Here is a 15,429-nt window from a genome sequence, read left to right as displayed (position 1 = left end):
GAAAACTGGCTACAAGGGCGAGTTCAGAGGGTGGTGATACATGGGGAGTACTCAGAATGGTCAGGGTGGAAAGTGGGGTCCCCCAGGGTTCTGTGTTGGGACAAATCCTATTTAATTTGTTCAGAGACCTGGAAGGTGGGGTAAACAGTTCAATCTCTGTATCTGCAGATGATACTAAGCTAAGCAGGGCAATAACTTCTCTGCAAGATGTGGAAACTTTGCAAGAAGGTCCCAACAAATTAATGGGGTGGGCAACTACATGGCAAATAAGGTTTAATGTAGAAAAATGTAAAATAATGCATTTGGGTGGAAAAAATATGAATGCAATCTACTCACTGGGGGGAGAACCTCTGGGGAATCAAGGATGGAAAAGGACCTGGAGGTCCTTGTAGATGATAGGCTCAGCAATGGCATGCAATGCCGAGTTGCTGCTAACAAAGCAAACAGAATATTGGCATGCATTAAAAAGGGGATTAACTCAAGAGATAAAGCGATAATTCTCCCATTCTACAAGGCTCTAGTCTAGTCGCACCTGGAGAATGCTGTCCAGTTCTGGGCTCCAGTCCTCAGGAAGGATGTACTGGAAATGGAGGGAGTACAGAGAAGGGCAACAAAGAAAATAAAGGGACTGGAGGATATAAGTTATGAAGAAAGATTTTGATCACTGAACTGAACTTATTGAGGCTTGATAGGAGATATGATTTCAATTAACCAATACCATACTGGTGACCCCACAATAGGGATAAAACTTTTCCGTGGAATGAAGTTTAGTTAGACACGTGGCCACTCGTTAAGATTAGAAGAAAAGAGGTTTAACCTTTGACTGTGTAGAGGGTTCTTTACTGTTAGAGTGGCAAGGATGTGGAATTCACTTCCACAGGCAGTGGTTTCAGCAGGGGGCATTGATAGTTTCAAAAAACTATTAGAATAGATAAGCTATAACCTGAACAACCACAGCATATATGGATAAACAATGTAATACTGACATGTCACACACATAGATTGGACTTGACAGACTTGTGCCTTTTTTCAACCTCATCTACTATGTAACTATGTAACACAGAGGCACACCTCCAGCTCTGCGGCTCTCATTGGCCCTATTATGACTCAACCACCCCTCCATTCCTGGCAAACTCTCACAAGAGTGGGCAAGAGCGCTGTGCATGATGTCATAAGCATATGCTAATGGCCAGACAAGAAACAGGAAGTGGGCTGTATAAGGTATTCACTGGCAGAATTTTTTTTTATTACTATCCAAAGTTAAAACAACAAGGGCAGAAGATTTAATAGATGCAAAGTTGAAAATAATTACTGAAGGTTTGCTTTAAATATGAGAACTTTTCGTATCCATGTTAAACAACTAGACAACAGATCATTTGTCAGTCATTTGTCAACATGAACTAAAAAACTGTCTTAACCATTGGCTACCAATGATCTGTAGTATATAGCTGGGTAAGGTGGGCTTAGTGGTTACTTGAAAGCTGAAAATACACAAAATTCAGATTTAATAAGTTCTATTTAGGTCCTGAAAACTGGAGACTTTGTAGAGCTTTGGGTGGGATAAAGTGTCTGTTCCTAGATCCATATCTAACCTGGCAACCAGGCCTCATTATTTGTCTCAGAAGTCCGCAGGCCTTTATACATGTGACCTAACTGACGCTCAGGGCTTTCTCTCTTCACTGTGGTAGCCTGCTGCTGAGTGAAAATGCAGCATGCTGACAAAACACTAAAAAAAGCGCTGTTCAGTACTCCTCCCCTGGAAGAGGACTGCATGTGATTGATGTTTCTGCCTGCTTTTTTCTGTTATTGTGAAGCTTTCTGTAGTCGGACTTGTGACTGGTTCACTGTTCTTAATTTTTGACATATCTGGAATAAATAAAGAAATAATAAAAGTGCTGCCTGTTTGTGTTGGGGAACCCTTTAGGGGGCTCCCTGTTAGTCGAGAACTGACATGAGTTTCATTAGTGGCACAGACAAGCAGCTGTTTTGTTTGTTTTAGGCTGGGTTCACACTGCAGCATGGAGCGGCTCACAGCAGGGGTCCGGGGCGTCCCCATTCACAGTTTCAGGTCCAATTTCAACCCAAATTTTTGGTTGAATCCAGATCTGAAACAGACCAGAAGACACACAGTACTCCTGTGCAATTCGCATCTGAGCCACTCCAGAGATGTGTGTACCGGCTCCATAGAGAGCCTGTCACAATCTCCTGACATACGAATTGGATGCGGGGAAACCCGTATCCAATTCGCAATAGTGTGAACCCAGCCTTATGCTATGGGTTTGCAGTGCAAAGCCCTCCAGCATTGTATTGCTGCTGACTAGCTAAATAAATTCAGCTTTGAATAAAAGTGCAGTAGAAACTTGCTTTGACTGTTCCTGGCATTCGCTTTCACATTCATGGTTTACCACTGGCAATACCACTTACCACTTAAGCTTTCTTCCCCTTTAAATATATATATATTTATATAAAATGCAATAAACTAATGAAGCTCTTTTAGTGTTTTGTATTCTCCCTCAAACACGTTTACATTGTTATGCCGCATACACACGATCAAACAAGCGGGTGGAAAAGTCCGGCAAACTCAAGTCCGCCGGACAATCCCCCCGTGTGTAGCCTCCGGCATACTTTTTTGACCCGAAAATACGGCGGACTTAGAATGCCGTGTTACACTCCAATCTTCCCGCCGGACTCGCATTTCGGCGGACAATCCGGCTGTGTGTATGCCAGTCCGCCGTACTTTTGAAATGAGCGGACTTTTCCCGCCCGGAGAAAAGTCCGCTCATTTCGAGCGGGTCTCCAGGTAGGCGGGGCCCGCGAAGGAGACGTCGCCGGCCCCGCCACCTGGTATGGACTTAAAGGGGAACCCCAACGCCGAAAAAAATCGGCGTGGGGGTCCCCCCCAAGTCCACAACAGACCCTTGTCCGAGCACGCTACCCGGCCGGCCAGGAAATGGGGGGCGAGCGAGCGCCCCCCCTCCTGAGCCGTACCAGGCCGCGTGCCCTCAACATGGGGGGTGCCTTGGGGAAGGGGGGGGCGCGCGGCCCCCCACCCCAAAGCACCTTGTCCCCATGTTGATGAGGACAAGGGCCTCTTCCCGACAACCCTGGCCGTTGGTTGTCGGGGTCTGCGGGCGGGGGGCTTATCGGAATCCGGGAGCCCCCTTTAATAAGGGGGCCCCCGGATACCGGCCCCCCACCCTATGTGAATGAGTATGGGGTACAATGTACCCCTACCCATTCACCTGTAAAATAAAAGTACAAAAAAAACACAACACACGAGATAAAATACTTTATTGCACAGCTCCGGGGGTCTTCCGTCTTCGGGGGTCTTCTCGCCGGACTCCTCCGCTATCTTCTTGTAGCTCTTTTGCTAGCGGAGGAGTCCGGTTTTCTTTCTCGCCGCTGGCCTCTTCTTCTGACTTCGGGGGTCTTGTCCCCCTCTTCGGTTCTTCTGCCGGGCCACCGCGCCTTCTTCTAGCTCTTTTACAGGCAGTGGCCCGGTCTTCTGTCGCCACCGCCGCCTTCCGTTCTTCTGTTCTTCTCTTCTTCTTCAGATGTTGCCTCGCCGAGTCCTCCGCTCACAATGACAGGGAACGGGCACGTGGCGACTTATATAGGGACAAGGGGCGGGGTCTTCGGTGGATGTCACATGGGTTCATGTCACATGGTGACCCCGCCCCCTTACGATGTCACAGTCACGGAGGATGCTGGGACTGTCGCCATGTGACATCAACCCATGTGACATGAACCCATGTGACATCCACCGAAGACCCCGCCCCTTGTCCCTATATAAGTCGCCGCGTGCCCGTTCCCTGTCATTGTGAGCGGAGGACTCGGCGAGGCAACATCTGAAGAAGAAGAAGAAGATAAGAAGAGAAGAACGGAAGGCGGCGGCGGCGGCGACAGAAGACCGGGCCACCGCCTGTAAAAGAGCTAGAAGAAGGTGCGGTGGCCCGGCAGAAGAACCGAAGAGGGGGACAAGACCCCCGAAGTCGGAAGAAGAGGCCAGCGGCGAGGAAGAAAGCCGGACCCCTCCGCTAGCAAAAGAGCTACAAGAAGATAGCGGAGGAGTCCGGCGAGAAGACCCCCGAAGACGGAAGACCCCCGGAGCTGTGCAATAAAGTATTTTATCTTGTGTGTTGTGTTTTTTTTGTACTTTTTGTTTACAGGTGAATGGGTAGGGGTACATTGTACCCCATACTCATTCACATAGGGTGGGGGGCCGGTATCCGGGGGCCCCCTTATTAAAGGGGGCTCCCGGATTCCGATAAGCCCCCCGCCCGCAGACCCCGACAACCAACGGCCAGGGTTGTCGGGAAGAGGCCCTTGTCCTCATCAACATGGGGACAAGGTGCTTTGGGGTGGGGGGGCCGCGCGCCCCCCCTTCCCCAAGGCACCCCCCATGTTGAGGGCACGCGGCCTGGTACGGCTCAGGAGGGGGGGGGGGGCGCTCGCTCACCCCCCTTTTCTGGCCGGCCGGGTAGCGTGCTCGAGCAAGGGTCTGTTGTGGACTTGGGGGGGACCCCCACGCCGATTTTTTTCGGCGTTGGGGTTCCCCTTTAAGTCCATACCAGGCGGCGGGGCCAGTGACGTCTCCTTTGCGGGCCCCGCTTACCTGGAGACGCGCTCGAAATGAGCGGACTTTCCTCCGCGTGTGTGGGCAAGTCCGTTCATTTCAAAAGTAGGGCGGATAGTATGGCGGACTTAGTACGCCGTATTAGTCCGCTCAAAAAGTGCCATGTGTGGGCAAGTAGCCCGTTCGGAAAGTCCGACGGACAGTCTGGCGGGAAGTCCGCCAGACTAAGTACGTCGGACAGACGGCTACGTGTGTACGCGGCTTTAGCTCCTCAGCCTTCTGTATCACTCCTTTATACATTAACAGCTCTTCTACCTCCTGTACCCCTCCCTTAAACACTAATAGATTGTAAGCTCTTCCGTCTTCTGTATCTTCCCTTATACAATAATAGAGTGTATACTTTTCTGACATGGAAGCTCAACTGCTTCCCTCCTGCTCTTTCTCTATTTATTAAATGAATCCGATTTTGAGCCATTTTAAGGCATTAAATAGTTCACAAATTTATGCGAGGCAAAATCTGATTGACTATAGACTTATAGTAGTTTTATAGCATTGGTACTGATAATGTCGTGGTTTAGCCAATCAGACAGTCAGAGCACTCGAACCCGGAGAACCCATTCATAATGTGATAGAATAAGATGCATACTAGCACATTATGCCATTATCTTGCAGGGGGTTTTTTTTATTTTATTTTTTAAAGGTGCGGTTTAAAAATGCATTAAGCTTAAAAAAAAACCTTAAGCCTTTAGAACCACTTTAATCATAGCAGTTTGTAGTTTTTCCATTACAGAACCCAGCAACTTATTATTTGCCTTACTCTGCCTTCCTTCTTCAGAGCTGCTTGAGGAAAAAACATCAGCCAAAGATATTATTTCACTCAGGCTTGCAAGGTGACAAAAATAAGCAATAACGCACAACCAATTGTGCAGAAAGCAGGGCCTGAGTATGTGAGGAACAAATATGGCGAGGAACAAATTTACATATGAAATTACAGCTATACATAGACAAAAGTTTTTTTTTTTTATATTCACACATTAATAACATTATTTACATCAAGAAGGATGTGTTTTATATGCATCTAATATATAAATCGAGAATGTATAACTGGACAGGTTATGGAAAAGTACACTCCCTTCAAGTGAAGTCAAGCCACCAAAGCCAAGAAAAGTAATGCAAAAGCTGAAATAGTTATTCCATCAACCAGTGTTTCTCAACCTTTTTTCAGGCAAGACATCCTTTAAAATTCTGCACTGTCTCGAGGCAACCCCTTCTAAAATATACAAAAAACTAAAGTAATAGTTTTACATAATACAGCAACATCCACACACTTTCAAAGCAAAAAACGCCTGCACCACAACGTAACTGACTAGTATTCCAGCATCTTTTCTTCCTTATTTTCTTTCAGCCAACATGACCCCATTACTGACAGAGTGGGGTGGGAGGGTAAATAAAGGATGCTCTTTGATCCATCCGTTGTACACAATTTTTGGACATTTTGTGGCAATTTTTAGGCATTTTGTCAAGGCACCCCTGAAGAACTCAAAAGCACCCTGTTTGAAAAAGGCTCATTGAAAAATTAGCACTGCAGAAAATATGGTTTCTTTTTTGTGATAACAAGTGTCCAAGCTTTCACAGTTGTTGCTGATTTTGCTAAAGATCATTTGACGTGGGGATCTGTCAGTTTTTTTTTCCTTCAACTCAGTGAAGGAAAAAAAATACTGAACGAGTGCACCCAGCTTTAGAGTTTGGTAAACGAAAAGGCTACTAATAGTACAGTACTTTTAGCAAGTTAATTTGCATGCAAACATTTATTGTACAGAAAAAAAAGTGTATGACATTTACCTATAGATGGGGGAGGCGAACGCCGATTTCCAATGTCTCCCAAACCAGAGGTGTTACCAGACCTCCTGAATATAAAAAAAGCCATTACTTGGGAATATGAATCACCTAACAGCAGCGTAACTAAGCTCTTCTAGGCCCCTAGGGTGACACTGCATTTCATTATTAATACCATGCACATAAAAGCCTTGCACAATGGAAAACACCTATGGCCCCATAAGCCTCTTCTAACTAATAAGCACACTGAGTTGATGTTTCTGTTGGCAGAACTGGGGTAAAAAAGACAAGCATTCTTTAATCACGGTCAGAGCTAGACCCCCAGGGGATTTGGTTCTGTTAGTGGTAATTTCCTATACTGTCTCCTAGTCAAACCACAAGGCTGTCCCTGTATAGATGTTTTATCTCACCTTGCTTTTTGTTCTTGTTTCACTCGAATGGCCTCTAGCCTCTGAGGGCTCGGAATAAAGGCGATGTCTCCCCCTTCTTTTACTAGCCTCCCGATCCACCAGTCATTGTTGTATTTCTGTCAAACCAGGTAAAAATTATGTACTAAGTAATAATGTTAAATATGAAATAATTTAATTTTGGCTGGAGAAAGGAAAACATTTAAAATTTATAGGATTTTTTTTTTTTAATATAATCCCCTTTATTAATAACCCCTTAAAAGGGAATTATGAGTAACACACAGGCAGCTTCAAAAAAATGAATGAGTGCCTACAACCAAGGGAATATAACGGACTTAAATCATAATGCCCTTCTTCACTGGCAGAGCTGAACTGGCAATTTGTAAGTTCTCCCTCTGGCAGTCTCAGCAGGATGCTCCTACTGTTGGAACATGTTATTCACCCTAACCCCGTTAAGGGAGCAAACACTGCTCAAATAAAAACATCAGAGAATGACAAAGCTACATGAATTATTTTCAAATCAAATTGCTTTCCTGTATATGCATTACTGAATATCATGCAATATCATGCATTGTAGCTCTTATGATATGTGGCTGTGCTTTCAGCTTGATGATATATGTGCACAATGAATATGTAAATAAATATGCAAATATGCACTGCATGCTGGGTGCATTTATTGTTATTTATTTTCATACTTTTAAGAGCATACAAATTTTTTTATTTCAATATATATATATATATATATATATATATATATATATATATATACACACACACACACACACTTTTCTATTTTTTATTTTTTTAATTATTATTCCTTTTTATATGAGGTTAAAAAAATATTGAAAACAGGTAAAAAAGCATAAAAAATATAAATTTATCCCCAATAGACATTATATTTATATTTGATGTTACAACGAGCTATTGGATATTCCCAAGTAGGCTCTCCAACCTTCAGTCCAGCACTGTGCTTAGTGTTGATTGCATGGTTAGAACACTGTACACATCCTCACCTCCTTGATATGAAGAAAATCTTTGGCTTCAAAGTTGATAGCAGTTCCCTGGACTGGGCATTCTTCATCCAATGCACCACAGTAACTGACATTGGTTCTAACAGCAAATGCAACTGGCTTGAGCTGATGGAAAAGATAAGTAGTCTCATGTATCAAAGTGTAATGAACTGTTCTTGTATCACAGACATCAGTTATAGTTACAATTTAAGATTTCAAGATGATTGGGAAGGGGGTGGGGATAGGGGCATTTAAAAGAATATGAGAGTACACGATATTAGGGTGCTATAGATGGGAGGAAGAGATAATTGGATGGAGGCATGAATGAACTGAAGAATTATGGAAAGTTAAAATTGAGAGAGTAATGTGTGCAGGTGGTGCGGGTAATTAAAGTGTTACCAAACCCAGGACCCTACATTCATATCTGGTCTCGCACAGTACACAGAACAAGGACATGCAATTATTTTAGTAAATATATACTGCTAAATTCCTTTTCTTGTGACTTCTATAAGAGTCTGGTTAAAGCTTGTAGGAGGCATTTTTATTCTACTCTGACTGTCCTAAGAGGCTGCAAGACTCCTGACCATCTGTCTGGACAGTGCTGATTGGCCCTGTGCCGATCACATGCACCCTCCCAAGAACAAAAAAAAACTCTCTAGCACTACACACCAAGCTGAGCATGTGCAGAGTGCCCCCAAGGCTCTGTACTATCAGGAGATAGATTGAGGACCGTGGAAGATGGGGAGGATCGGAGAAGATAGGATCAAATAGCCTTTTTACACAATGTGGAGGATTAACCCCTTAGGTTCCACAGTGAGTGTAACAAGCATGGTTTACTGCATATATAGACAGATTTTTACTGTTGTAGGTTTAGTAACACTTTACGTCCCCCTTGCCTTCTCTTTGTCACTGGAGAATAGTGTCACTGGCAAAAATGTCCAACTCAATCAATAATCTCTTCTACCAGTGCTAAAGCATTCACATCATCTGTAGAAGCCATTCATACATAAGTAGGCAGATATGCTTATTTCAATTCTAGGACCTGCCACATCTCTCCTCCCTAAGTCAGCCAGCATTATCATCTGTGGAACGTGGAAATTAGGTGTTCTTGCCATTTCTAAGTAGGAAAGGAAAAGGTTGCTGAATGATTCTAGAGATTTTTTGAATGTGCTGAAAAATCTGCAGTATGTGTATGACAATAAGCATTTCCTATGCTCACATACCACATGCTGCTTGTAGGTAAATACACTGTGAGGGAAAATTATTAAAAGTTTCTAATAAATGTTATATCAACTACAATTTTGTGTCAGTTGGAGCATGTAGCACCCTCTACCATAGGTAGGTCCTAGAGTGAGGATTTTGTAAGGGAAACTGCCAGTGCAGGCACATTTGGGCAGGCCTATGCTTCAGGCTAGGGAGTGGTTAGTGCAGCAGTGGGCATGACCACCTGTGCTTTAGTTCTGAGGTGCCTCCTTTGCTTCCAGCGAGAAAGTTCTGGAAGGGGGGCAGGGCCTAGGACAGGAGTGACAGGCAGCTCATGTGAGGTGCTCTTTCCAATCCCCAACTGGATTGCCAGGGGGCAGGCCTCCCATATAAGCTGAAATAACAGAACGCTGGGGAGGAGTTGTTGGCCAGGAGGCATGGAGAATGGAGTACTAGGCAGCAGCAGTGGCCCCATCTCTATCTGGGGGGGGGGGGGGATGAGGCCTAGCGGAGGATCCCGGGAGAGCTGGGAAGGAGCTTCATTTTTACACGATCATGGATGAAGTGTTCTGGAACACAGGGGATAGAGATGCTGTCGGAACGTATGTCCAGTTAAAGTTTTCCATCATGGACACGGGGCAGGAGAAGGTCGGTGAGTGGGCCACAGTGGATTTCTGGATGAGGCATGCCAGGGGAGCTGAGTGCGAGGTCAAAGGAGAGACTGTGGGGAGAGTGTCAAATCCATGTGGCCTGAGGGTACAGAATTTGCAGGCTGGACTATCTGGGAACAGTAGTCCACCGATCAACACATGCTACTAAATTGCTAGGCTACCGGGGAGGTATTGTAGACCTCTGGTCTAGTAAGAGCGCAGCCAATTCTAGCCAGCAACTGAGACTGTTCGGAGTGGTCTCTTTTGTCAAGAGAGGATGATGTGACAGGAAAAGTATGATCTACAGTGGAAGTTTGTGTAGGAGGGTGGCAGTCCTGGGAGCAACAGTCTGCAGGAGATACGCAGAGGAGGAGTAATAGTCTGCATGGTGTTATGCAGGGGAAGTGTCTGTAGATATTATTTGCACTTCAGTACTTTATGGCTCAACCTTTGGCAAAGCAATCGTTCCATGGGGATCCCATATTTCCTTTCCCCCAACCAAGTTATATCCCCCAATAAACAAAACAACGCAAATGACTGTTCATTGTCTCAGAAGTAGGGATGAGCCGAACACCCCCCGGTTCGGTTCGCACCAGAACTTTCGAACGGACCCCGCGTTCGAAACGAACGTTAGAACCCCATTGAAGTCTATGGGACTTGAACGTTCGAAATGGAAAGTGCTAATTTTAACGGCTAATATGCAAGATACTATCCTAAAAAGGGTTTGGGGACCTGACTCCTGCCTCAGGGGACATGGGTCAATGCAAAAAAAGGTTTTAAAAACTGCCATTTTGGCGGGAGCACTGATTTTAATGACGATTAAAGTGAAAAAAAAAGTGAAATATTCCTTTAAATATGGTGCCTGGGGGGTGTCTGTAGTATGCCTGTGAAGTGCCACGTGTTTCCCGTGTTTAGAACAGTCCCTGCACAAAATGACATTAAACGGAAATAACACCATTTAAAACTGCTTGCGGTTTTAATGTTATATCTGGTTCCTGCAATATGGTTGAAAATCATTGAGAAAAATGGCATGGGTAGCCCTCCCTGCCCATTACCAGCCTATTTGGGTCTTGTACGCATATTAAGGGGAACCCCGTACCCATATTAAAAAAAGGAAATGCGTGTGGCCCCCAGGCCCTATATACTCAGAACAGCAGTATACAGGCGGTGCAAACAAGACAGGGACTGTGTAGGTTTGTTGTGTTAAGTTGAATCTGTTTGTAATTTTCAACTGGTACATTTTTAAAGTGTAGCTCCAGTCAAAAAAATTATTTTTAAGCTTTTTGGAAAACATAGGGAAGGGTTATCACCCCTGTATAATTTGTTTTGTCGTCCATCTTTTTTCATCTCACTTGCTGCTGTCTGATGTTTGTAAGTTGGATGTTTGAAAGTAGGGGCCTGCCCTATATGCTCTGCAGAAATGGCGGAACAAGGTGTTGGTTTTGCCACAACATTGTAAGCCCTCAAAGTGACTCTTGGTGGGCGCTGGAGCGCCCTGCTGTGAACGATTATATCAAGAATTGTAATTACATGCCATTGTTGAACAGTGGTAGAAAAATTGACCTTTGGTGGTTGTGGTGCTGGTGCCACAACACTATAAGTCCTCACCGTTACTCTGGGTGGGCACAGGAAGGGGCCCTCCTGTGAAATATTATATCAAGAATTGTAATTACATGTCCCTGTTAAACAGGGGCAGAAAAATTGGGCCTTAGGCACTGGTGCCATCACACTGCAACCTCTGCCATATACTCTAGTTTTATTGCAGGAATTAGCCCTGCTGCAAAGCATTGCATCAAAAATTGTACTTAAACGCCCCTGTTAATCAGGGGCAGAAAAATTGGGCCTTAGGCACTGGTGCTGGTGCCACCACACTCCAACCTCTGCCATATACTCTAGTTTTATTGCAGGAATTAGCCCTGCTGCAAAGCATTGCATTAAATTTGTACTTAAACGCCCCTGTTAAACAGGGGCAGAAAAATTGGGCCTTAGGCACTGGTGCTGGTGCCACCACACTCCAACCTCTGCCATATACTCTAGTTTTATTGCAGGAATTAGCCCTGCTGCAAAGCATTGCATCAAAAATTGTAATTAAACGCCCCTGTTAAACAGGGCCAGAAAAATTGGGCTGCTGGCATCACCCAGAACCAAAAATGTTCTTCCAACATATCAGCGGAGGAGGAAGAGGATAGACAATCAACATAACAGGACAGTCACTCAGCATCAGCATAGGCAGTCTTGAAGGGATGTGGTATTTCAAAAAAAATTATTCGGTTACATCAGCTTCAGGTGCTTGGTAGCTGTGGGTGATCCAAGACTGATTCATCTTGAGGAAGGTCAGTCGATCAACTGATTCGGTGGACAGGCGCACCCTGTGATCGGTAACAAAGCCACCAGCAGCACTGAAGGTGCGTTCCGAAAGAACGCTGGATGCAGGACAGGCCAGTAGCTCAATTGCATACTGTGCAAGCTCTGGCCAGTGATCCATCCTCAAGACCCAGTAAGCCAGAGGATTTTCGGTGGGAAAGGTGTCCAAGTCTGACCTTGCCCCTAGGTATTCCTGCACCATGTAAATTAGACGCTGGCGATGGGTGCTGGAACCAATCATACCTTGGGGCTGCGGACTAAAAAATTGTCTGAAAGCATCAGTCAGACGGCCACCTTCTCCACCGCTCCTTCTGACTGATGCCTCAGCAACACGTTGTCCAGGACCAGGAGTTTGTGACCTCCCAGTCTCTGGGAACGCGTTGCACAGAGCTTTCTGCAAGGCCTCCCGGAGATGTCTCATCCTCTGCTCCCTCTGCGATGGCAAGATAAGGTCGGCAACCTTACCCTTGTACCGTGGATCAAGGAGAGTGGCCAGCCAGTAATGGTCCCTCTCCTTGATCCGAAGAATACGAGGATCCTTACGCAGGCTTTGCAGGATCAGGGAGGCCATGCAGCGTAGGTTAGCTGAGGCATTCGGTCCGGAGTCCTCTGGGTCACTAAGGACAACATGATCCGCAGCTACCTCCTCCCAGCCACGTACAAGTCCACGTGTTTCTTGGGACTGTAAATCATCCCTATAAGACTGCTGCTGCTGATGCTGATGCTGAGTGCCAGCCTCCACCTCCATGCTGACACAATCATCCTCCTCCTCCTCTTCCTCCTCCTCACCCTCTTCCTGTGTGATGGGTGGCACAGCAGGAACACTGTCTGGATAAAGGGGGCCTTGAGAGGCAAGGAAGTCCTCCTCTTCCTGCCTCTGTTCTGCCTCAAGTGCCCTGTCCATTATTCCACGCAGCGTATGCTCCAAGAGGTGGACAAGAGGTACAGTGTCACTGATGCATGCACTGTCACTGCTCACCATCCTTGTGGCCTCCTCAAACGGTGACAGGACAGTGCATGCATCCCTGATCATGCCCCACTGGCGTGGTGAGAAAAAACCAAGCTCCCCTGACCCTGTCCTGGTGCCGTAGTCGCACAGGTACTCATTGATGGCCCTCTGCTGCGTGTGCAGCCGCTGCAGCATGGCCAATGTTGAGTTCCATCTGGTGGGCATGTCACATATAAGGCGGTTCTTGGGCAGGTTCAACTCCTTTTGGAGCTCAGCCAGCCGAGCACAGGCATTAAATGATCGGCGGAAATGCACACAGACTTTCCTGGCCTGCTTCAGGACATCATGTAAGCCAGGGTACCTGCCCAAGAACCGCTGCACCACCAGGTTAAGGACGTGAGCTACACAGGGCACATGGGTCAGTTGTCCCTGTCGGAGGGCGGAGAGGAGGTTGGTGCCATTGTCGCAAACCACCATTCCTGGCTTAAGCTGGCGTGGCATCAACCACCTCTCGGCCTGCCCCTGCAGAGCTGACAAAACATCCGCCCCAGTGTGGCTCCTGTCCCCCAAACAAACCAGCGCAAGCACGGCATGGCATAGTTTTGCCTGCGTACTTGCGTAGCCCCTGGAACGCCTACGGAGCACCGCTGGTTCTGAGGACAGAGCACTGGAAGAGGCCATGGAGGAAGAAGAAGAGGAGGGGGGTGGAGGAGAGAGGTGTGTCACAACCAATAGTAGCATTTTGGAGGCGTGGTGGCGGAACAACCTCCAACACTACTGCACCTTGTCCTGCATCCTTCCCAGCAGCCAGAAGAGTGACCCAATGGGCCGTGAAAGACAGGTAACGTCCCTGTCCATGCCTGCTGGACCATGAGTCAGCGGTAATATGCACCTTACCGCTGACCGCCCTGTCCAGCGAGGCAAGGACATTGCCTTCCACATGCCGGTAGAGTGCCGGAATCGCCTTCCGTGAGAAAAAGTGGCGTTTGGGGACCTGCCACTGAGGAACCGCACATTGTACAAACTCACGGAAGGGGGCCGAGTCTACCAACTGAAAAGGCAGCAGTTGAAGTGCTAGCAATTTAGCCAAGCTAGCATTCAACCGCTGGGCATGTGGATGGCTGGGAGTAAATTTCTTCCGCCGGTCCAACAGCTGGGGCAGGGACATTTGCCTGCTATAATCGGATGTGGATGTACCGCTAGCAGAGTTCCCGGAAGCACTTGGCTGTGACACACCTAATTCTACACCTTCATTCCTCTCAGAGCAGGTTTCAGAGAGGACTGAAGGTCTAGTGGGGTTGGAGATGCCAGTTGATGAGGAGCAAGGAGAGGTCCGCTTTGTTCTTTGGTGTGGGTCTTTGAGGTACGCTTGCCAACGAGCTGCATGGCAGGTCAACATATGTCTGGTCAAGCATGTGGTGCCCAAGCGGCTGATGTTTTGGCCACGTGAGATACGCTTGAGACATATGTTGCAAATAGCAGCGGTGCGATCTGATGCACTCATCTCAAAAAAGGCCCACACCAAAGAACTTTTAGAATAACGCGCAGAGGAAGCGCTCTGCGCAGGCGGAGCTCTGCGGTGTGATTCAGTCGGTGTGCTGCCCCTAAGCTGGCCCCCGGAGGGCATCCTGCCTCGTTGGACATGTGCCTCCTCCTCCTCCTCCTCCTCCCTCCTTCCAGGCACCCACGTGGAGTCAGTGCCCTCATCATCCCCTCCCTCTTCATCGCTGTAGCAAACCTGGCAGTATGCTGCAGCTTGTGGAACATGACTGCCAGATTGCTGTGCTTCTTGAGCATCCTCTCTCTCTGCGCTCACGCTACTGCCTTCCTCTAGCTGAGTGTCATCATCAGAGCCCACCAAACACTGGGCATCCTCCTGGAGCATGTACCCAACACTGTGCTCAAAGAGTTCAGGAGACTCCTCAGGAGGACGTGGTGGGTCTAGGGAAGGAGTCACTGATGATGACATTGAGAGGAGGGAAGACGATGCGTTGGCAGCTGCTTTGCTACTACCCTGAGACTGGGTGAGAGAGGATGAGGAGGATGAAGAGGGCTTGGTCATCCACTCTACCAAGTCGTTGGCATGTTGCGGTTCAACATGTCCAGCTGAAGAAAAGAAGGACAAGCATGTCCCATGGCCACGTGCTGATGACAATGCACTGCGTCTACGACCAGCACTGTTGTCTCTAGACACAGAGCCTGCTTGCCCTCTTTTATCCGCTCGCGCCTGTCTGCCTTTCCTTGCTGGCCTTCCAGACATGGTAATGGCCTGAAGGGAGTTGGGTAAAACAGTAGTTGGGTAGTTTATATTGTGCTGGAGGCACACAACACCCACTAACTCCTGCAGATGCCTTTTTTATAGAACAGCAGAGTTAAAGGGGTATATACAGATGTATACTGTGCTGTGCTGGAAGCACACACAACTTCCAATAAC

General features: G+C 47.0%; 1 protein-coding gene across 4 annotated transcripts in view; it reads right to left on the bottom strand.

The window, feature by feature from the left end:
- The window catches only part of CACNB3 (calcium voltage-gated channel auxiliary subunit beta 3), a 345,917-nt gene that overhangs the window by 62,590 nt on the left and 267,898 nt on the right, over window positions 1–15,429 (bottom strand). For all 4 annotated transcript variants that reach the window (XM_077483317.1, XM_077483318.1, XM_077483316.1 and 1 more), the window contains 3 exons: window positions 7,833–7,955; window positions 6,823–6,938; window positions 6,419–6,483 (listed from right to left, as the gene is read on the bottom strand). In XM_077483317.1, coding sequence (XP_077339443.1) covers window positions 6,419–6,483; window positions 6,823–6,938; window positions 7,833–7,955 — 304 coding nt within the window. The remainder of the gene's footprint in view (window positions 1–6,418; window positions 6,484–6,822; window positions 6,939–7,832; window positions 7,956–15,429) is intronic.

Source organism: Lithobates pipiens, unplaced genomic scaffold (genome assembly GCF_037356315.1).
Source record: "Lithobates pipiens isolate NorthernLeopardFrog02 unplaced genomic scaffold, aLitPip1_a1.2 Scaffold_16, whole genome shotgun sequence".
Taxonomy (NCBI): domain Eukaryota; kingdom Metazoa; phylum Chordata; class Amphibia; order Anura; family Ranidae; genus Lithobates; species Lithobates pipiens.
The sequence above is the reverse complement of the archived record's forward strand: the minus strand, read 5'-3'. Positions and strand labels throughout refer to the sequence as shown.